The 23,828-nt window shown below is 36.7% G+C and overlaps 1 protein-coding gene across 1 annotated transcript in view; it reads left to right on the forward strand.

Moving 5' to 3' along the window:
- LOC134540332 (uncharacterized) overlaps positions 1-23,828 on the forward strand; it is a 70,517-nt gene that overhangs the window by 6,983 nt on the left and 39,706 nt on the right. The window contains exons 3-7 of the mRNA XM_063382994.1: positions 11,066-11,222; positions 13,671-13,764; positions 16,754-16,868; positions 19,109-19,319; positions 22,032-22,204. Of these exons, the coding sequence (XP_063239064.1) occupies positions 11,066-11,222; positions 13,671-13,764; positions 16,754-16,868; positions 19,109-19,319; positions 22,032-22,204 (750 nt within the window). The remainder of the gene's footprint in view (positions 1-11,065; positions 11,223-13,670; positions 13,765-16,753; positions 16,869-19,108; positions 19,320-22,031; positions 22,205-23,828) is intronic.

The raw sequence follows: 23,828 nt of genomic DNA on the forward strand, positions 1-23,828 counted from the left end.
CTCTCACCCACACACACAGTCTCTCTCTCTCACCGACACACACAGTCTCTCTCTCTCTCACCGACACACACAGTCTCTCTCTCTCTCACCGACACACACAGTCTCTCTCTCTCTCTCACCGACACACACAGTCTCTCTCTCTCACCAACACACACAGTCTCTCTCTCACCCACACACACAGTCTCTCTCTCACCCACACACACAGTCTCTCTCTCACTCACCGACACACACAGTCTCTCTCTCACCCACACACACAGTCTCTCTCTCTCACCCACACACACAGTCTCTCTCTCTCACCGACACACACAATCTCTCTCTCTCAAACACACAGTCTCTCTCTCTCACCCACACACATAGTCTCTCTCTCGCACAGTCTCTCTCTCAAACACACACAGCGAGCGAGGCGCACGTAACGATTCTGCGTGGCGTGCGCTATAAGTAATTGGAAGGCTAAGAAAACAAATCACGAAGTCACGAGCGAGCGTCAACGTGATGCTGAAGCGATGCTCGTCTGTCGAAACACTCGTTAACATGTCACGTGTTACAACCATAGACTTCAGATATGATTAAGACGGTTTCTTTTTCTGCTGCGCCCGAGACCTTCATTGGCATACGATTAGATGTCATAACTGACAATATCAGACGTTTTAGAAATTATTAACACGTGGGTTTGTTTATGAACAAATATTATACTTTTTTGTTATTAAATACCAAATGTAAAACATAAATTTTTAGGCAGAACAATTTAAAACGCCTTAGTAATGATATACCAAACACTTGCTGCAACACACACTTTGAGAAACAGAGCTGGAAACATTTTATAATAATCTAAAAAACCTCTTGTCATGACATCCGTTATTGAAAGATCTTTTGGCAATTAGGACTTTTAATTTTGGACACAAATTTTATCTACTTCATAGCTTGCGCCGGTGGTCCATATTTACGTTATTTAAGTCAATTATATTTTAGAATTTAAATATTATTTTAAATACTTAGCTATTGGATATCTTTAAACGGTTTGATTTTAAAAGACAAGTAACAAAGAGGCAGAAGAAATATTGATAAATAATCACTGACAGTCACGCTTTAGTTTACGTATTTGCTGGACTACGACAGTTAGTTGGCAGAAAAACACGTTGCAACAAATCTTAACTGCGAGGATCTGAGACTTAGACAAGACGTCACACCACGTACACCAGGTATACTAAAAAAAAAATCAGGATCGCTTTGCAGTAAGAAACTCGAATAAGCTGTTTTAGTCACGACCCGTCTGACTTCACTTTCTTCCCAATCGTCGACAACTTCCGCCGCAAATAAAACCAGCAAACAACTTTCACTGGTAACTTTTATTACTAGCTGTGCCTGCGACTCCACGTAGAATGAAAACTCCGCAAAGTATATTTACAGGTATATACAAAAAGTTTGATGCTTAGTGTTTAGCAATATGTATAGTTAAAACTATATAAAAATTTTCCAATTAAATTTTATTTTATAGATATATTGTTTGTATAAATAAGACACAAAGAAGTTATAACTCTGTGTTAAAATTCATTAAATAATATATTTTAAATATACATATAATCATCGTACGGAAACGTTTGAAATATAATGAAACGAACAATAAATTAATAATGGGTACTCTGTTAAGTGGTTTAAATTTTGAACCAGTAGAATCAGAACATTTGGGTTGAAAATTTTCGTACATACAGACAAAAGTGTTTTTAGAGTTACAGTTAGTTTAAGTATTGCAAAAATCGTATACAGACACTTACACCTGGGTAAATATTTCACTTAGTTTTATTTTTGTTTTGTTTAGTAATGCTTGTGGTTAGTTACAATGATTAGGTACGGCTAAGTTAAATCAAGAGATTTTTTGTTATTTTATCCTAAACGAAAGCAAAAGAATACCTAAATTTATCCCAGTTGGTTGCTTTGGAAAAGCAAGGAAAGTATTTTTTTTTACTCTTCCTCTGAAGATTTTTCTACTATGCTATTTTTCTTTTCTTTTTTTTAACGTTTTTTTACTGAAGTTAATCATTTATGATCTGAATTCAGCAAATTTTAAGTATTTTTGTTGTTTTAGAAAACACTTTAAAATGCATATATAAGTACCTATACTTGCGATTTTTTCTTAAAGTATGCAGGCAATTTTAATTCACAAAAAAATTTAACCAAATTCTTTTTCGAACCCGGCTATCTACTTTCTATGAAATTATATTTATTTCTTCCCCTCAAATTATTATAACATTTTTAATAGATACATAAAGTGTGTAAGGATCTTTCAAATTCAAAATTAAATAAGACTGCCCCCATTTCCCTTTAACTGTTTTCAATACGTTATTTTTAAACTTCAATGTAAACAAGACAAACATTCTAAACAAAAGTTTAAAAAAATAATTATAATCAGCCAAGTCTACATACAGAATACAGTTGTTGGATTCTCATCACTCTTGAATCATTGCTTTGAAGCTAACAGCAAGATTATAATTATATGTATTTAAATAAGTTGAAACTAATAATTGGTACACACTTTCAAGTTAAAAAACCTTAAAAAATATTATGAAAAACTTAATTAATTAAAATAAAAATTACGCCTTAATTTTAATAAGTCTATAAAATTGCAAATCTGACTCACCACGTTGTTAAGAGGTCTTCACGTACTTGTTGAAAAGCAATATTGTAGCACTATGAAACCAATATGCCAAATGATATTTGTTTATACACTTTGCAAATTAAAAACACTTAATATTTAATTTCACATTATACAACTCGTCCTTAGCTCTAGCGTTTTTTTTTTGTGTATTTCATATAATTCAGTAAGGAGTGTACACTCAAATAAAAAAAAAGTCTCAGCAAAGCAAATTAATCGTATTAAAACTTACATCGAGAGAAAATCCACTAGAATACGTTCACTGTCTATGAAACCAAACATTCGAGAAAAACCAATCCAAGACCAAGCTGAGAAGAGTAAGTCATAATTCGATTAACAATTTTTGGCTGAAGGTTCGTCATGGAAAAAAAAAAGTTAAAAAAATATATACGACTTATAGACAAAAATTCTTCCTAAGACTTTTGTACTTTTTGAAATGAGAGAAAAAGAACTGATTTCAAATTTGAATGAATTAAAGATAAAAAAAACTATCTGGAAACTGTTTTAATGAAAAACAGTCCTAAAAACTACACCAAAATTCATAATCTCTGACGTAATGTTACTTTTTAAATATTATTTGAAGAAACAAACGTCAGAAAAATTAAATTCAATTTAAAGGTATAACCAAAACTGTTTTGATGGAAATTTTTTTATGAAAGTGACAAATGTTGCGGTAGTTTTATAGTTTTATTTTATAAATTACTATTCGGACGCTCAGTGTACAGTTTTAAATACTTTCTCTAAACATTGGTTAAGCCTAAACTTAAAGGAGTATATTAGCTTTTAAGACACGTTTTATACCTATAAGTCATCTGCATGTTTCTAACCAATTTATTTATTTTTCATTATAGACCTGCAGCAGAAAATTTCCAGTTGAAATCTGGTAAGCTCACCATATATTTTCTCACATTTTATATAAAAAAAATGGAACTACACTTAGCTGCAGTTTGGCGGTCACGGTTTGCAAAAGCACGACCTCAGGCGTCGCGAGGAAAACCCGGGGTTGCGAAACCGGTTTTGTAAGAAGAAGAAGGAAAAAAAGAACTTTCAATCGCGAGAGAGTAAGAGTGGCGCCGTAGGGGAAAACTTGACCCACAAGCACTCTTGAACGCAAGACTATCTTTCTTGCACGCCCGGTACGGGCCCAAGCAACCAACGGAGTCCCACAATTTTTTTTCTTCTTCTCGCCAATCCTGGTCAGGGTCAGCATGCATTATACGAGATTACACTGTTGTTGGTAATTACGGTAAACTTAGTGTTTTTTTTTTTAAACGAAATGTGACACTTAAAACAAATTAAGAAATCGTCGTAGTTCCACTAAACTGTACATAGTTTTGCGTTTCGTTGCTGACAATGCGAGCATGAACGTGGTAGAAAGGAGAGGGTTTACTGTTGTAGACGTTAAAAGTTTTTTTAAAGTTTTGTTAACGCTTGTAATATTTCAATTTTTTTTTTAATCTTCAAAGCAAGTTAAATCCACGGAGTTACGAAATGTCAGAAGACGGTGTGCTGCGACGTAGTTGAAGTCACTTTTAGAACTAACCATCACCATATTTTCCCGCTCAAAAAAATAAATTGCCAAATTGTTGTTAATTATGCTGCTGGTTAGTAGGTAGGAATTCGATTCTGCGCCATTAAACACTGTTAAATTTAAAAATCTCATTTAAACTGTTTTTACAATGCAAAAACTACACTTTACATAAATGTTTTGGGCGTCTAACCAATAGCTGAAGGAAAAACAAACAACTTTACATACTTACCGTTGCAAGCGTGGCTACCCACTGGTAAAATCAGTTCATGTAAATTTACAAAGATATTAGAAAATTTGAAAAAAAATAATATATAAATTATTATCAGCGTTATTTGTAAACTGAAGGTTAAGAAATTGCTGGAATAATTTGAAGGTGATAAATTAAGGAGAAAATACAGTGGCGGAATGCAACGTACCTCCAAAATTTATTATATTTTAGAATATTTTTTATAGCTTAAGGTATTGTTGACATTTACGTCAATTGGGAGGGGGGGGGGGGGTTAAGAAGGATAGGTAATCACCTTGCTGAGTTCTCGCCGTTGTTTATAATCGTGTTTTCAAACTGATTACGTATGATCAACAAAGTAATATAGGTATTTTTATATTTTGAAAAAGAATTATAAGTCCTTTCCGTCCAGTTCCACGTTAAACATTTTTCTAGTGTTCCAGTTAATAAAAATATACTGATATTTACATATCTAATCATGCATTGAAAACTTTATTGATATCAATGTATTTATTTATTTTAAAGTATTTTAATCTATTTTTTTGCGTCGTTGGCTATTAAATTCACCATTTATTATTTTTACCTTTTATTAATTAAAATCAGTTGAAAATCTTATCCTGAAATTCACAAAAAATTTGGTGTGCTTTCTGTATACAGATTCACGCACCTACAGCATCCTTAAACTCAGTGTAACATGTCATCATAAATATTTCGTTTTTCTTGTGAGTGGTCTTTGGCAGTTTATTTATCGTCACAATGTTTTTGTCAGATATACTGAGAGTTCTTTCTATTAACGTTGAAATTCACATAAATGTTCATAATTATTATTTGGGTTAAATATTACACCTAACAAGCACCGTTTTGCATATATCTAATAAAAACGCAACAAATCTACAAAAACAAAAAAAATATCGTGATAAACTTACAGGAATAACTCTTAACTAATGTCATCCCATAAAAAAGGTAATCAACGAATGTGGACTAGCATTAACAATGAAGCAAACTGAAGAATATTTATTATATATTTTTTATATATTATATAACTTGCACTTAGTTTGACCTATTTTTTTTCTAAGAAAAACACATGTTTGAGATAATATTTGGTCTAACGGTAAAGATTTTTGACCAACATTGTTAAATATTTAACAATTTTGTAAAATAGTGTTGCAAGTTTCAGTAATACTATAGTGTTTTGTTCCAGAGTTTTGCTTCTTATATAACTAAAATTATTTTTTTTTAACATATCAAATAACTTATGTCTTATGCCGCAGCTGACCTTGATTGACACAAATATTTTTGGAAAAAATTTAATTTTAGACACACCTTATTTTGTTGAAGTACATAGCCGAACACAAAACAAGTACCTGTTATAAAAGTATTTAGCTTGAAGTTAATATCAAGCACTACGGTTAGTTAACGTGCAATCTGTTTCTAGTCCGGTCAATTTAGACATCCGAGGTTACAAAAATTCGCACCCAGCTGAAAATTGGTAGGATTGTTCAAAACACCATTATAAATGAAATGTGAAAAGTCCTCATCTATCTGACATCTGACACCTGGAAAAAAAATTTACTCGGGGTCAAAGGTCACAAAAACAAGTTTTTCGCGATTTTTAGAAGAAAAAAAACGGTAAGTTTTATCATAAAACTAGCCCAGACAACAATTGTGGATCAGATAATTATGTATAACAAATGTATAAATACTTTTTTTCCTAAGAGCCACCGTGTTTGAGATTAAACGATTCAAAAAGTTGAAAGAGTTGTAATCGTCAAAATATGCACACGTTCCACGCCACCTTTGAGGTAATGTACTTAGCACGTTTTTTTAATGTGGTTTCCCCGGTAGGCCTATTCCACCGATCTGTTGTGATTCTGTTTAGTTTGAAACTATTGAATAATTAAAGATTGGCAAGGGTTGAAAATGATAAAAGCTGTGTAAATTAAATAAAAAATAAAAAATAGGGCAATTTATCCATTGGAATCGTAATTCTCCTATATTTATACTTCCTATTCTCCTTGTTCTTCTTTTCCTTGTTTATATCCTTCATCCCGGGTGCAAGTATATTGCCCCAATAATGACACATCACATGTCTCTTCGTTAGCATCAAATGAATCCTCAATTGTTGGTGATTCAACATTGGAGCATGACCGGCCTTGACAATTTGTACATGCTACAGAACAAAACAGTCCAACTTTTTTGCAACCATATTTAGCACTACATCCCTTTTTACAGTTGCGGAAAATTGTGTTTAGCAGTTTTTCCGGTGCAGGTGGGAGTAAAGTTTGAATTGGCTCTAATGTATTGTCGACCAACTTCCAACCCGTCTTTTGGTTCTAGCTGATAACCAAGCCACACTTGAACTTGATAATATACCCGAAAAAGATGTTTATGAGCAGCCACTGAGGTTGGAGGAAGACAAGCTAACTGCACTTGTTTTTTATTTCGAGTATTTTTTAACGAAACTTGCATATCGCAACTTATCTAAGCACGTATTTTTTAGGAGCTCCATACATAGAGAGAAGAAAGCGAATTCCGTTGGTGAAAACTTCTTGTGGAATTTAATTACTCTTTTTAAAAACTTCAGCACATTGAACTAAATCTTGTTTTTCAAACATTTTAAAAACAGTTGTTTTACACCTCCTGAAAAATGCAGATGTATCACAGCCAGTTATTGCATGTAAAAATAGTGCATGATTTTGTCATTCTCATATTTATAATATATAATAACTGACCGATAGAACGATAGTTTTACTTGTATTACAACTTCAGTGATGTATATACGTGGTGTACTTATACATATTATGACGATTACAACTCTTTCAACTTTTTGAATCTTTATATCTAAAAAACGGCGGCTTTTAGGAAAATAAGTATTAAGAAATTTTTTACAGATAATTATCTGATCTACAATTTCAGTCAGGGCTAATTTTGTGATAAAATTTACCGTTTTTCTGAAAATCTCGAAAAACCAGTGTTTGTGACCCTCGACCCCGAGTAATCCTTTTCCAGGTGTCGGATCGATGAGGAATTTTCACATTTAATTTATAATGGTGTTTTGAACAATCCTACAAATTTTCAGCTGGGTGCGAATTTTTGTAACCTCACCCCTATTTTTTCGTCTAATTTGACCGGACTATTCTGTCGATACCCGTGAAGATACGCAAGGGAATTTGTTAGGTAAAGTCAATGGTTTACTTTCGATTAAAAACTCCCATATTTCGGATATCGTACACTCTACTCGTAATAAGTTTGTGGCTACATGTAAAACGCGCCAAGCCGTTTCATACTGGCTGAAAATAATTATTTTTTATCCAAACTAAAAACATACGTCGTTCATTACATACAGACTTCCAATTTTTAATGTTGGTAGTTGATGTGATTTTCTATATTCCGTTTCTTTAGCTTTAAATACAAACATTATTTGCACTTAGTTGACACATTCATCTATGAAATAATCGTTTTCACGTATTTTATTTTTTAATACTTTAAAAATAATTTATTTTGAGAAATAAGTTGTAGGATTGTAAAAACAAAAAAAGAAAATAAAAATCGGTTTATAATAAATTATTCTTTATTCTATTTCTTTAATTTTAACGTTGTGATAACATGTATAGAACCGAACCTGCAAATGCAGAATAAACCAAGAAGATATTACGAAGGAAATAAGTAATTTTGTATTAGTTATATGAACGTTTAAGCATTGTTTGATTTGATATCTAATTAAATTTTGGTTCCGTCTTCACATATTTTTGCAATTAAATTTTTTTTCAACCACTGAATGACTTGCATTCCATCCTACCCTTACGTAATGCTACGTGACTTCCTCAAAGAATATCTACGGAAGAGATAGTACAGAAATTTAAAAACGACCAAAGCGGGTTATCGAACCATAACGAACAATTTATTTGTTACACTAGATGTTACATAAGTCGAAGGCAGCAATTTTTTAAGCCACTTCACTACTATTATTACTTTTTTTTTTGCAATGTTGTCAACGACAGCGTGACGGTATGGCCATCATTTCCTGCCTTACTGACTTAACATCCGCGGATTTTACAACGACACACTTCTACCTTCCTTCTTCCTGATGATTATAAAATTTACTTCGATCAATATTGTCCATATTTTCGGTTATTATAATTTTTTTTCGAAATGATGTTTGAAATTAGAAATCAAAATTTATACTTCTTACTAACTTTATACTATTTAAAAAACTTTAAGGCTATGAATAAACAGATTCTTGCAGACAAAATGGTTTTGTATGAAATACAATAAATTTGGAACGAATTACATTTCAAAACTGGCTTGGCACATGTACTTATTTCTCTTCATGCGCACATTTTTTTAAAAATTTTGTTATGTAGCTGCAGTTAGAAATGTAAAATAAAAATCTTTTAAACATCGTAACAGAGAAAAAAATTAATTGAAAATAAATATGGCATTTTATTTTTTAATTGTATAAATTATGTTGCCTTATATATATATTCAATTCATAAGACCAAAATTTCAAATTTTTTTTTACTTATTGATTTTTATAATTTTGTGAAGGTAATTTTTTCGCACATATTTTTTTAGCAAATGCTAGAAATATTTCGTAAACAGGGCTTAATGTTTTTTTTTAATTTTTAAGACAAATTTGTGTTTCAGTCTCAGCGTGTTCTGAAAGTGTGTAGTATTCAGTTGTGGGTTACCTGTTTGTTTGTAGTTTTGGTCCACAAAACACTTTAGGTATGATTCATAAATCAATAACGAATAGGTTTCTCCAAAACCCTGAAAAACTTAAGTGTTCTGTGGTTCTGGAAAAATTAAGTGTTATTAATTTAATTAATGATTTACTAATATAATTATTGAAGTCAAAAACTTTATACAACTGTAACCCCAAAACGGTATACCATATACTTAAACGCTATCAATGCATACTAGGACTAAAATAACAATTTTCCTCTAAGTATATAAAAACCTTACATACATTCTTTAGGAGAAACGTTTTTGGAAAACATCTAAAAATATTTATCTTTTGAAGTTATTTTTCAAACTTGTTTAAAAGCATTAAATACTAGAAGAAAAATTGATTTAAGATGCTGCACCCTTAAACAGATTTTCCCAGATTGCAAAACAAAAGGACTGATGACAGAAGTGAAAAGTTAAAACTTTGTTTTTAAATGTGTAATATGACATCATTTCTACGTCAAATGTACGTAAGAAAATGATTTTGATATTCTATCACTAGCATGTCGGTGACGCGAACTCACAAGATCTTACCCATCCAAAAAGAGTCCAACACGCACATGATACAGCCGAGTATATACAATTTATTAGTGTATACATGCGTATTCCTTTCAGCGTCAGAAATCATTTCACAACAATGTTCCACGAAAACGTAGCATTAAAACTCGACCTGAAATATTACTGCTATCGCGTCGAAAGAAATTTCACTCAAAAAATTCCAATCGTAATTTAATTAATGATAGTCTAATATAGAAAAATCTTTTTATGTATATATCTTTAAGTTATATGTATATTTATTAAGGATTTAACATCTCATAGTAATGACCATTTATAGCCTGTGCCCAAGTAAGTAGATCGACTTTGTCCTTTTAAAGTGTTAAAGCGTCCCTATTGTTTTATAGTAATGCTGGTGTTTTGTTAAACTCTTTTTTTTTTCGCTTTTATCAGACGTTCCATTTTATAGTTTAAAATTTCGGTCTGCTAGTGAAATCATTCAACAGTTGACGTAGCTGCTTCAGCAACGAAACCACAATTTGCGTATATTTATAACACTAAGCGTTATTTTAAATAATTCTAGGTTTTATTTGGCGTCAGAGCTTCGTATTGTAAGGGTATTTGCCACGTGAGAACTCGCGAATTTTCACGCTACCGAAGGTCACACCAATGCTTTTTTTTATGTCCCCTAATGTTTACGAAAGTGACTATATACGTGTTTATGTTCACTACACTTGGGTCTGTCCTCTATGTGAAACTTCTCAGTTATATTTTAAAGAAATTACTCCTACCAAATGTGTGTACTGAGAGATAATTAAGGACACCTGTATTTCGCGAATAAATTTCGTGTCAAGGTATTTCACAATATACTGTAGCTTTTCTCCTGTAGTTATTGGCTGAGGTCGGTAAGAGGTGTCGTCCCGCTCTTGACGGGGCCAATGAGAATGTGGTCACCGTACTGCTGCACCCTCACAATGACTAGAGACCTGTAAAATTCGCGGATTCATTTCGCGATAGGATAGAGTCCAAATACTTTTGAAATTATTTTGCTTCAGTGATTGGGCCACAGTTTATCTGAAGGACTCTGGGCCAAGAAAAAACCTTTAACAGAAGAATTAGCGAATCACGATCATTCCAGTTAACAGGTGCTACGAGTCGGTAACCAATCAGCAGATGTAATTTGCACGAGTGTGTAGAGGATCATGGAGTCTATCCTTTAGGGATTTGAAATCGCGAATTTTACAGGTCCCTAGCCATGACTCTTAGAAAAAGCTACAGTGTTTTGTGAAATACCTTGACATGAAATGAAATCGCGAAATTCAGGTGTCCCTAGAGATAAGGATGTTATTTTTTTCTTCTCGTTGACAGTTTATTTTGTTGGTGTGTGGAATATGTAGGTGGTAAAGATAGGTGAGGTGTGTTCTCCCTCTGGCAGGACGCGCGGGCAGCCATGTGGGGCCGCCACGCCGCCCTAGTGGTGTGGGCCAACCTGCTGGCGGCGGGACTACTGCTCGCCGTGCTGGTCTACTGCTGGCCGCGCGCCCACGGGCCGTCCAGCCCGCTCTACGAGGTCCCGGCCAGCCGGCGCCCCGGTGAGTCCGTGACCGCCCCCGGGCGAGTCCGTGACCGCCCCCGGGCGAGTCCGTGCCCGCCCCCGGGCGAGTCCGTGCCCGCCCCCGGGCGAGTCCGTGCCCGCCCCCGGGCGAGTCCGTGCCCGCCCCCGGGCGAGTCCGTGCCCGCCCCCGGGCGAGTCCGTGCCCGCCCCCGGGCGAGTCCGTGCCCGCCCCCGGGCGAGTCCGTGCCCGCCCCCGGGCGAGTCCGTGCCCGCCCCCGGGCGAGTCCGTGCCCGCCCCCGGGCGAGTTCGTGCCCGCCCCCGGGCGAGTCCGTGACCGCCCCCGGGCGAGTCCGTGCCCGCCCCCGGGCGAGTCCGTGCCCGCCCCCGGGCGAGTCCGTGCCCGCCCCCGGGCGAGTCCGTGCCCGCCCCCGGGCGAGTCCGTGCCCGCCCCCGGGCGAGTCCGTGACCGCCCCCGGGCGAGTCCGTGACCGCCCCCGGGCGAGTCCGTGCCCGCCCCCTGGCGAGTCCGTGACCGCCCCCGGGCGAGTCCGTGACCGCCCCCGGGCGAGTCCGTGACCGCCCCCGGGCGAGTCCGTGACAGCCCCCTGGTCAGTCCGTGACAGCCCCCTGGTCAGTCCGTGACAGCCCCCTGGTCAGTCCGTGACCGCCCCCCTAGGTCCGTCCACCCGTCCAGCTATGTCGCCTGATCTCATTCCCTGTTGACACACCGTGTCACGAGCAGCGAACGAAGATCGTTGGCAACTTCGAGATGGAACCGGACAACAGAACAAATGTTAATTTTTGAAGTTTTACTTTTTTAGTTGCATTATAAAAATTTTTACTATAGAACAAAAACCACATAAAAATAAATTTACATTTGTGCTATTAAATTTTCTATTTTTGTTCCTCCCTGAGAGGGGAAACAAGGGGAAACAAGTTGATTAGAGCGAACACTAAAAGTGCGTTGTGAGAAACACACGAAATTTTTGTTGAAATAATTACAAAGTCCAACAAGCGAACACTCATACATGCTTGAAACACATTCACAGCAGCGCTTTTACTGGGAGAACTCCACAAAGCGTAACTACAAACAAAGAAGGCAACGTCATATTTAACATGAAACAAATATCAAAGCTATTATCATTGCAAACACTATACATCTACTATAAAACAAACATAAAAAAATTAAATCACAACTCGGTTTACAAAATTACAAATGACCGCAAATGGTTTTATTGAGCCTAACTATAACCTTTTTAATATGGCTCTGAAACAACGTATTTTTACAGTAAGAATATTTACAAGAAAATTACTATAAACTTAACTATTAAATGATAGACCATGGAAAACATTAAAATATTGAACACGTTGCAGCTAATCAAACTGTTTTATTAAACGGTTGTATTAGGTGTGTCCGATGCTAAACATAAGTGACACTGAGGTTAAACCCCTCGGTTATTGCGGTGATGACTCTTACGACACTCGCCCTAGAGATCGTTGAAAGTGAGGGTCTCCGAAGACAATTACAACAGCTGGGCGTAAGTGCAGCCACACCTCGCTCTTACGACTCGTGACCTGTGACACTCGTAAAGCAGAATTACCATCAAGCCAACTTCTCCACTTTCTTCCCGTTGCGATGTTCCATCAGTTGTGTAGACTCGTCACTCTTCATTTACAACTTCTTTGAGCACCAAAGTACAGTGTCTGCAAGTCAAAGTCAGGTGATTATTGCTCTGCCGTAATATGTGAGCCACTTCACCTTTTATACACACACACTTAGGCCTCTTTATAGCCTCTAAAGACATGTGCCCTTCTAGCATCAATACGCTCTTCCACTCGCTCTCACTCGACGAGTCAACAAAACAAAGTCGTCAGCGAGTAATTCTATACCTTGGTGGCGACTTGACCATATCCAAAGGTCGTAAATCAACTGAGCGGTTCTTTTCAAGAATGTACTCTCTCAGCGAGGAGCCACTCGCTCCACGAGTGGCGTCGACGAGTATCTTAACGAGATACATCTTCTGCTGCTATCTCCTGCTGGAAACTCGGCGCTGAACGGCAAAGTCCAAAATCATTTGAAAAAAAAAAATAGAGTCCATCTTACTGACTTCCGAGGCTAAGTCCAATGTGCAGGTCGTTGTGATGTCGGGCAGAGTGACGTTGCTAGATGACGTGGTGACGGGCAGAGTGACGACAGGGTGACGTAGCCGGTGGTGATAGCTTCCTCCTCAGTCGCGAAGAATCTAAGCTAAGCCTGTATGCAGTATACGTTTGCGTAACACCATTTACAAATCCCTGAATAATTAAGGCTTTAGAAATGATATTTATATTTAATTTTTAAACAAACATTTTTTAAGTTTTGAATCCCTTGGTTTAAAAAACTGTTGTATTATGTATATTTTTTTCTACGACTTATTTATTGAGATGTATTTTCTCTCATTTTGTTCGATTATTTTAAAGCAGCACATTTGTTTGTTTTTTCAGAACGAGGAAACTGTGCGCGGATGTGTGTGAAAAATGAGCCCCCTAGAGAGTGTTACTTCGAGTTCGTCGTCAGACCGCACTTCGTTGTGGATATGTGAGTACTATTCGTTACATTTTCTCAAAGCTCTATATCACTTTGTTGGCATCAAGAAATGCAGATGTTTCCTAATTTTTTTTCTTCCGAATTTTCTTTGGAACATCTAAGAAACATACGATTAGGATAATTTAAGGGATTACACGTAACAAACAGACACATTTGTTTTGCAAACGTTTGTTAGGATACATTATAAAGAAATAAATTCAAGTATATTGAATGCAATGTCTTTATGCCCTAACTATGTCACTTCGTAAGATCAGCATCCTTTAAAAAGTAATGCCTTTTTATAATAATGTTGTTTTTGCACAAATTCTACAGTATCACACAAACAATAAATTTTGTACATTTACAAGGAAATTTCTTGGAAACTCAAGTTGCCAAAGGTATAATTTAAAAAAACTGCAAGGTAGTACCATTTGTTTGTACCGGAATAGATTTTCTGACCAAGCCTTAGTTTGTTGGTTCCTGTTTGCGATATTATCTCCTTGTTCAATGAAACTCTGCGTTTCAGCTTTCTTCAGCACCACATTGTAAAAACACGTGATTGTTATTAAAAAAATCTTCTTTATTAGACCAAATTACCACATTTATTATTTATGCAAGCGAAAATAAAAAAGAATCATATGCACTATTGATTTAAAATATATATTTTTACGATTAAGATAATATACTTTATCAAAAATGAAAAAAAAGAAGCTTAAACAATAAAACAGTTGATACAAGCATAAAACAAAAAAATAATATAGTAAGTAACCTTTAATAAATTAAGAACAACTGGAACTAGAAATGTTATTGAATGTTTCTATTGTTTTAATGATACGTTTTTTTTAATAAAATGGTTCATTTATAGGTGTTATAAACTGGGAAAAAATGAACACCTTAAAGTTACACATGAAAGTCACCATACACATCTTAGATTAACCTGGATCTACTAAAACGCGTAACGTTATATTAAATTTCCACATCCCACTAGCATTTGCTTAACTCGAAATTAGACATATTTTGCCATCAACTGTATTAATAATATTTTCCTTACCATATAGAACCAACAACTGTTTTTCAACGTTTGCAACACACAATCTCACAGTATTTTACTGAAAATGATGTGTTCACTTTATTAGTTTTTTCAGGCTTGTTTAATTTGAATTGCTTGTAAAATAATCTAATAGCTTAAATTTGTGTAAAAATCTATTTGAAATTAAATGAATGGATTTCATTAGCTTTAGAAGTATTTAAAATTATTCCAAACTGAATAAATTGTTGTTAATAATAAGTCTCTCTCATTGAATTTATTTTATATTTGGTATATACTAACCTACAGAATTAATTTTGGCGCGAAACCAAAAATGTATTAGGTGACGTAGGTTGTTTATTTTTAAAATGTATCTTGGAGGAAAAATATATCAGCAGTTATTTTCGTTTCCTGAAATTCAATAAGTTTTCTTTAGAAATAATTTTGTTTAATCGATTATATTATTCACAAACTAATATATTTAGGGAATGGGATCATGTTTTTTTTTCAGTTTTCTCAAATAATGATTAACTTTACAGTCTAATTCAATGTTCTTTTAACACATTCTCACTAAGAGTAAAAATAACTATTATGTAAAAATAATTAATTAGCTTTACCTAATTAAATACTAATTTTAAATATTACTTTAACTAGATTATGTTTCCCTCTGTAATCTTTTTGAAACCATTAACAAAATTAATGATTTTCAGTAGCTTAAAACGCAGCCTACCATTTATAACGTAAGGTAAGCAAATTTTTTGTACAGAAATATCACTTATATAATGAACATTACGTGTGAATGTTTGTGTTTGTTTAATTTTGGGTAAAATTGGTCTTTAATTAATGTTCATCAGACTCCGGTAAGTAATGTGCGCTTCTGTATATTAATATTTATTTTTTTGGAAATCGTTAAAAAAAATAACTCGCATATAAAGAATAAACTTTTAACTTATCTTGATTTTTCTAAATAACGTATTTTATTTTACTTCCGAGTGTATATTTGTTAATATTTCCTGTTTTGTTGTCATCTTAAAAACTCTGGAAATATTATTATCAATACTTATATTAAAAGTTAAAAACCTCCACAAGCAAACAAATTAAAAATATTATATAGCGACGCTTTACTAATTTTTCTTCTAGCATGAAAATCAATCTACTATTCTTTCATACTGTCTGTACAATCTACTTTTAACTGTAACGCAAAGGTTTTGAAGGTCATTTTGTTTCCGAATAACTTCTTTAAGGACCCTTCCGTCAAAAGGATCACTGAAAATGCATCTTAACCCTTCCAGTATATTTGTCCACTGAACTGAAAAATTTATATCTTAATGATATACGTACTTTATCACACCCTGCATGTGTTTGTTAGTGTACCTGCATTCTGGTGGAAATCATACTTAATTGCTATTGAATAAATAAACCTTATTTGACTTTTATTAAATATTATAAAATAATTATAGACTTCAATTATAATTATGGATTACGATTATTACCACACAAAAAAATAAAAATAATTGTTGAGTTACAATAAAAATATAAAATTATTTGTCTTACGAATTGATAAATTCTGACTGAAAAAGTAAAATAACTTAAGCCAATTTTAAATATGCGAGTAGGTTTCAGAATGATCTTTTCCGAATTTATGTTGCAGCTCTTCATGAACTGGGTTTTAAACGATAACCTTTCGCTAAAATTGAAACGATAGTTGAGCGCGGTCTACACACTTTATGTTTATCTTTTACCGGCAAGTGATTCACTTTAAATTTATAAACATTAAAAATATATTTAAAATACGAGTGTGAAAAATTTATAAACACCAGGTTGTGTTTGCATAAAAAAGGATTGTCGTACCATTTTCAAACCAGCCTTAGATTTTAATTTGAGATATTTTAGTTCAGGCCGCATTGGTAGATAAAACTTCCGTACTTCTTGTAAACAATATTTTTGTTGACTGCAATCGCTCCTTTCCTGCAGACCCTGTGAGGCAGATGTTGGACGGAACACCTCCAACTGCGACCCTGAGATTAAGGCAACCTCTCGTCGGTTGACCTTCGCCATTAACGGGCAGCTACCAGGCCCACCCATACAGGTGAGAAAAGTGGCAGAAAATTTGGTGTTAGCAAATATATGTTGCAACAATATTACAGTAAACTATCTCTTTCCATTATTTTTTATTAAAAAATATAGTTAAATGAACTAGTTCCAAACATATTGTTAGAATTTACTGCGGGTTCGTAAAGGATAGCCCAATTAAAGATTTTATTACAGACACAGTTTTATTTATTGCCACTATTTACATTACTAACAAATAAGCTAAAAATGCCAATTAATCAATTGTACTTAAAAATGTTGCTTCCTCAGTCACTCGATTCTTACAATCCACATCGCACACCTCGCTGGGCCGCACCTCTGGCGCAACTCTCGCCGCAGCACCCCTCGTGGATCTCAGCCGCGGGACTCCGTCGCCGTACTCCGCCGCCGCCGACGCACTTGCCTTCGCCGAGGATCCACTCGACGCCTCGCTCGGAACTTCGCTCGGGACTTGGCCGCGCCCGCGACACTCCCGCGGCGGATATTCCGGGCGATAAAGTTCCCGACTCCACTCACTCACTCCACTCCACTTCCTGCCCTGAAACCTTCGTCCAAGGACTTCGCCACTCTGCCGCACCCGCGGCACTATCGCCCCGGAAGCTCCGCCGCGGGAAGAATCCCGCCTGAATTATTTCTCTGAACTCCCACCCCGAGGCCGCCGTCCTCGTTATATATATCAGCCGTAATTTCCAGAACTCACGAGCGCGGCTGGGGCCATTCGCGTCATTCCGTGCCGACCACACGGCATAAATCTCTCGAAACACGTGTCGGTGACTCGCATAACTCCGCGCAGCTGTCAGGTTTTGGATGTCAAACTAATAGCGCCGCGCGGGGAGCGGAGGGCTGGAGGAAGGGGAAGCGGCGACCCAGTTGCGCACGGCACATCTCATGTTACGGCGGCATGTTATATTAGCCCAGCTAGCTCTGCACCCGCGAATGACGCGGCCCTGTTTACGTTTGTAACAATATCTTTTTGCAATCTCCAAATCTATAACCTATGAACAAAAAAAAAATTAAAAAAATAATATTGGGCAAATTTGGTTTCATTGCAAAATTAATTATTTAAATTTGCTTTCCTGTCGAACTATACCATTGTAAATCTTTTCAAGTAATTTCCTAAGCATTTAGTGAGAGTAGGCCTAATAAGAGCCTTGGTAAATAAGGCTATTTAGTTTTAACCAGACACATGCAAGTCATATGTTTGTTGGGAATAATGGTATTTCAAAGTTATATGGATTTTGTGAAAATTATAAGCTGTGTGTTTCTAAGTTGCGTGTTTCTAAGTTGCGTGTTTCTAAGTTGCGTGTTTCTAAGCTGCGCGTTTCTAAGCTGCGTGTTTATAAGCTGCGTGTTTCTAAGCTGCGTGTTTCTAAGCTGCGTGTTTCTAAGCTGCATGTTTCTAAGCTGCGTGTTTCTAAGTTGCGTGTTTCTAAGTTGCGTGTTTCTAAGTTGTGTGTTTCTAAGCTGCGTGTTTATAAGTTGTGTGTTTCTAAGCTGCGTGTTTCTAAGTTGTGTGTTTCTAAGCTGCGTGTTTCTAAGTTGTGTGTTTCTAAGCTGCGTGTTTCTAAGTTGTGTGTTTCTAAGCTGCGTGTTTCTAAGCTGCGTGTTTCTAAGCTGCGTGTTTCTAAGCTGCGTGTTTCTAAGTTGTGTGTTTCTAAGTTGTGTGTTTCTAAGTTGCGTGTTTCTAAGCTGCGTGTTTCTAAGCTGCGTGTTTCTAAGTTGCGTGTTTCTAAGCTGCGTGTTTATAAGTTGTGTGTTTCTAAGCTGCGTGTTTCTAAGTTGTGTGTTTCTAAGCTGCGTGTTTCTAAGTTGTGTGTTTCTAAGCTGCGTGTTTCTAAGCTGCGTGTTTCTGAGTTGTGTGTTTCTAAGCTGCGTATTTCTAAGTTGTGTGTTTCTAAGCTGCATGTTTCTAAGTTGTGTGTTTCTAAGCTGCGTGTTTATAAGTTGTGTGTTTCTAAGCTGCGTGTTTCTAAGTTGTGTGTTTCTAAGCTGCGTGTTTCTAAGTTGTGTGTTTCTAAGCTGCGTGTTTCTAACTTGTGTGTTTCTAAGCTGCGTGTTTCTAAGCTGCGTGCTTCTAAGCTGCGTGTTTCTAAGCTGCGTGTTTCTAAGCTGCGTGTTTCTAAGTTGTGTGTTTCTAAGCTGCGTGTTTCTAAGTTGTGTGTTTCTAAGTTGTGTGTTTCTAAGTTGTGTGTTTCTAAGTTGCGTGTTCCTGAGTGACGTGCGGATGCCGTGCGGCAGGTGTGCGCGGGCGACGCGGTGCTGGTGGACGTGCTGAACCGCCTGCCGGGCCGCCAGCTCGCGCTGCACTGGCACGGCGCGCGCCAGAAGGGCACTCCCCACATGGACGGCGTCGCCATGGTCACGCAGTGCCCCATCCCCTCCTCGGGCCGCTTCACGTACTCATTCCGCGCCACCGAGCCGGGCACGCACTTCTACCGCGCGCACGCCGGTGAGTGCGCGAGTGCGTGAGTGCGTGTGCTTTACTCTTTCATTTCAAGTCATTCTTCTTTAAGCCCCTTATCGAAGAAAAAACATTACGAGAATGCATTTTCCCGATGCGTGCCCACCACGCAACGAATTTTTTCATAGTAAGATGGAGGATCCACGTGTATGAACTTAAACCCATGTAAAGTCACTTTAACGGGACACTCCAAACGTATTGATATGCCAAATAAAATTATCGTTGAAATATTTGTGCAATGGGAGTGCATGACTTGATGTAGGCTTTTGGACATACGCCATTGCTTAGCACATGTATGTCTGCAGAAGAAAACTACAAAAAAACACAAATTAAGCAAAAATTGCTGTTGTCAGGATTTAACGCCACACAATATTCCACAACAGGAATATGGTTAACAAACAAGGAAAAAAAGAAAAAAAAAGAAAAATGGACTAACAGGTTTTTTTTTCGTTCTGTTAGTCCATTTTTCTTTGTTTTTTCCTTGTTTGTTGACCATATTCCTGTTGTGGAATATTGTGTGGCGTTAAATCCTGACAACAGCAATTTTTGCTTAATTTGTGTTTTTTTGTAGTTTTCTTCTGCAGACATGTATGTGCTAAGCAATGGCGTATGTCCAAAAGCCTACATCAAGTCATGCCAAATAAAGCTTTATGATAGTGAAACTACCCTTAAATAAATTTTGGTAGACTAAAATAGTCATATTAAAGAGTAAGTAAAGGTTTTTAAAAAAAAATCTTTGGATGCTAGTATTACAACTAAATAATACATATTATTCTCCTTCTAATTTTCTGTCAGGAATCGTAATAGCGACCACCGTAGCGTAGTCGGGTGCACACTGGCTTGCGGTGTGATTGGTTCTGGTTTCGAGTCCCGGTTAAGTCATGAGTGTAAATTTGTAAACGTTTAACTTTGTCATCAATTTGTCAAAGTCAATAAATCTGTCACACTAAAAATAACTATAAGAAGTAATAAGTAAATAACGGGGGGATGGTTGGCTGGTTGGCTATGATTATCACCAGCCAGCCAAACATTTATATATAAATATAACAATTTAACAAAAAAGTTTTTGTCGTTAATGTGCGTGATTAATAAACTAAAGGACCGTGGTTCCGGACTCGGCAGTAGAGTTGATTTTATTTGTTTATCGTATTGCTATTATATTATACACATGTTTATATTAATATTTACTAATGACTACCTATTTAATTAATATATAGTAAGGAATCTAAAAAAATCAGTGTCTTAAATCAAAATATAGTATAACTTATAATTTGCGTACATAAAAAAAATGTGTGTGTTTTCTTCAGTGTTAAAATCTCAGATCTCGGTATATATGGCGTTCGGTGGGAGTAATTTCGTTAATGCGACGGAAATGTGTAACAGGAAATTGTTGTCAACAATGATGCTTTCTATGGCGGATGGCAAGAAACAAAGTTCACAATGACGAAGGGAAATGATAGTATAAAATGTTTCATGAATTTAAACAAGATTGGCAGTATTTTAATGAAGTACCTTTTAGGAAATCAGGTCCAAAGCCGGGATTTTGTATTTTTTTTTTTTACTTTCCTATCATAAATAAACCTTAGTGTATTTGAAGGGATTCCAACAAAAAATTTCCTAGTCCCAAAACATTAATTTGGTATATTTTGGTTCTATCATGTAGTGATCCATGGTGGGGCAGCAGAGAACCAAATTTTAAAGCAAAAACAACCATACTCTGTACGATACGAGGTTCTGAATTATGACGCGTTCAGTTAATTAAAAGAACCACTTTCCACATTATTTTTAGAAAAACATTATCACTGCCCAAAGTGTTAAAAAAAAAAAAAAACATTGTCAAAGAATTTTTAGTAACTAATAATTATCCACTAAATTTTAAACAAAAACAACCAAAACAACCACTGTCCTTATTAATTCATGTTTTATCTGCAAATTTATTAAACTCATTCAATCTTTTATTGTTTTTAACACACTAATTCATTTTTGATTGATTCGTTTTGACTTAACTAGCTTTGACAAATTTTTCGAGACTCTTGTTTTTAAGTTATTATTTTTGTGAAAATTTCGCAGTAAAAATTTTTAGTTTCATTTTTTTTTTTTTTACATCCTAAACACATACAACCAGCGTTTGTATATATAAAAAATATCTCTCACATGGTTGTGGATGTTTGTTGACAGTCATGATCCAATGCCTTGCAAGTGTCGTTTGGGGGAAATGGGCAGCAACGTGGTTTCCTTTGAGTTATGTTCATGTCCCCCCCCCCCCACAAGGGTCCAGGGCCCGGGCCCAGCCCCGTCTATTTTTAAATATTTAACTATCATAATTTTTTTACAAAATAAAAAAAAATTTGAATATTTTTTTATCTAATAAAATTTTCAGAAGATTTCACACACCTACAGCTATTTTTTTTCTGTAACTATTGTCATTTTTTTTTATCTTAAGTGTGTGAAATATAAATATAAATACTAGCTGCGGTTATTTTTAAGTAAAATAATTTTATGAAAAAAAAAGAAGCTTAGTTTGGACTTGTAAAAAAGTAAACTAATAATTATACCTTGTATTTTCAGGTTAAATGACATTCTGAAAAAGAGTGCAGGTAAGAGACAGCCATTGCAATTGTAATGTAGCACGTGAGGGGAGGGGGGGGTCCAGGGGCTGGGGTGGTGACGGAAGGCGTCGCGACGCCTGCCGTGTTGCAGCGTCGCAGCACGCGGCGGGAGTGTTCGGCGCCCTGGTGGTGCGGCAGCCGCCGGAAGACGACCCCCACTCCGGTCTCCGGGACCACGACCTGCCCGAGCACACCTTGCTGCTCCACTCCCGCCGGAGTGGCCGGGGCGAGGCGGGACCCGCGACCTTGGACGTCTCCTCCTTGGTAACTAACTCCCTTCCCCCGCAGCCCGACCCTCAACAGGTTCAACTATGTACTTTGGCGTTAAGGCTCCCCGCCCAAACGGGCACACACACACGGCGCGCAGAGCTTCAGGAGAAACAACGCTATTTCAAAACTACTCAAGATATCCGAGTGGGGCATATTTACGAATAGCATTTAAGAGTTCGCTGAGGGCCGAAAACTACTTTTAATTTCGGATTAAGTTTTTAAACTGTATTTTTAGAAGCGTTAAAATGCCTAAAACGCGTGTTTTCAGAGTAATTTTTAGGCATAAAACAATCAATACAGATTCTTGAAAGCACTTAAGGGGCTTGCATAACACCTTTATCTTCATTTCTCCGCCATATAATGTTACGGTCACCGCTCAAATTTCACAGTTATCCTGTGACGACGAGACGAATGCGCGCCAGTTCAGAGCCTTGCGCTTAGAGGCTATACCGCGCTGGAAGCACCAACGAGCGTCGCGCTTATCATCCCGCCTCACTAACACACATACACCCCTGACGAGGCGGGCCCCTTAAGGCTCCCCGCCCAAACGGGCACACACACACGGCGCGCAGAGCTTCAGGAGAAAACAACGCGATTTCAAAACTACTCAAGACATCCCAGTGGGGTCTGTTTACAAAAAAAAAAAAAAGCATCTAAGGGTGCGGTTACACGGGAGTCTGAACTACTTCAGGTGAACATGTTCAGCTGTTGATTGCGGTTACACGCAGTCTGAACATGTTTCGTTCGAGGCCATTTCCCATTTAACTTAAACAGGTCGGCAAAGTAGTTCAGATCGACATATCTTCTACATTAGCCTCTGACTGGCTGTTTAGAATATAAACAGTCCTTTGCAGAAATTAAGATGGGAAGTGTTACTGGCACAAGTTCGATTAATATTTTACCGAATGCAACAAAAAAAAATCAACAGGTGATTATATATATATTTTAAATTGACCCTGACCTTAATTTTCTTAAAACTGAGATAGGTACTCTCGCTCAAAAAATAATAAAAAATAAATTTAAAACATTTATGTGCATGTTGTTTGAATTCCCGATTTGTAAAAAAATATTGAGCAATATGAAAACACATTCCATTTCTGCTGATAGTACTGTACAAACAAGTGAGAAAATACTGCGTTTTCTGGATACAAAATAGAGAAGATCAACAACACAGCCATTCGTTGACAGCAGACAATCGGTTTAAGAGCTGAACACACTTTTCAGCAACTACTGTGTAAGCGTACACTTTCGCGTTTGTAAACGTGTTTACTTAAACATGTTCACCTGAAGTAGTTCAGGGTCCCGTGCAACCGCGCCCTAAGAATACGCCCAAGGCAGATGGATAGTTCCGTATCCGTACTTCAGGTTTTTAATTGTGATTTCATATGATTGAAAAAAATGGCTAAAACACAGATCTTCAGACATTACAAACACTGCTTCGACATTTCACCTGTTCATCATTTATATATGATGGACCAATAGTGGGTAGTAGCCCCAGCCGAAGATGTATGGCGGCGATATACTCCCTCCCTGACTACCATTTACCCCCTTGGGGTGCCATGAAATTAAGGCCACTACCCAAGTAGGTGTCGTTATGCAATAGTGATGTCCAGTATTT

Source organism: Bacillus rossius, chromosome 16 (genome assembly GCF_032445375.1).
Source record: "Bacillus rossius redtenbacheri isolate Brsri chromosome 16, Brsri_v3, whole genome shotgun sequence".
Taxonomy (NCBI): Eukaryota; Metazoa; Arthropoda; class Insecta; order Phasmatodea; family Bacillidae; genus Bacillus; species Bacillus rossius.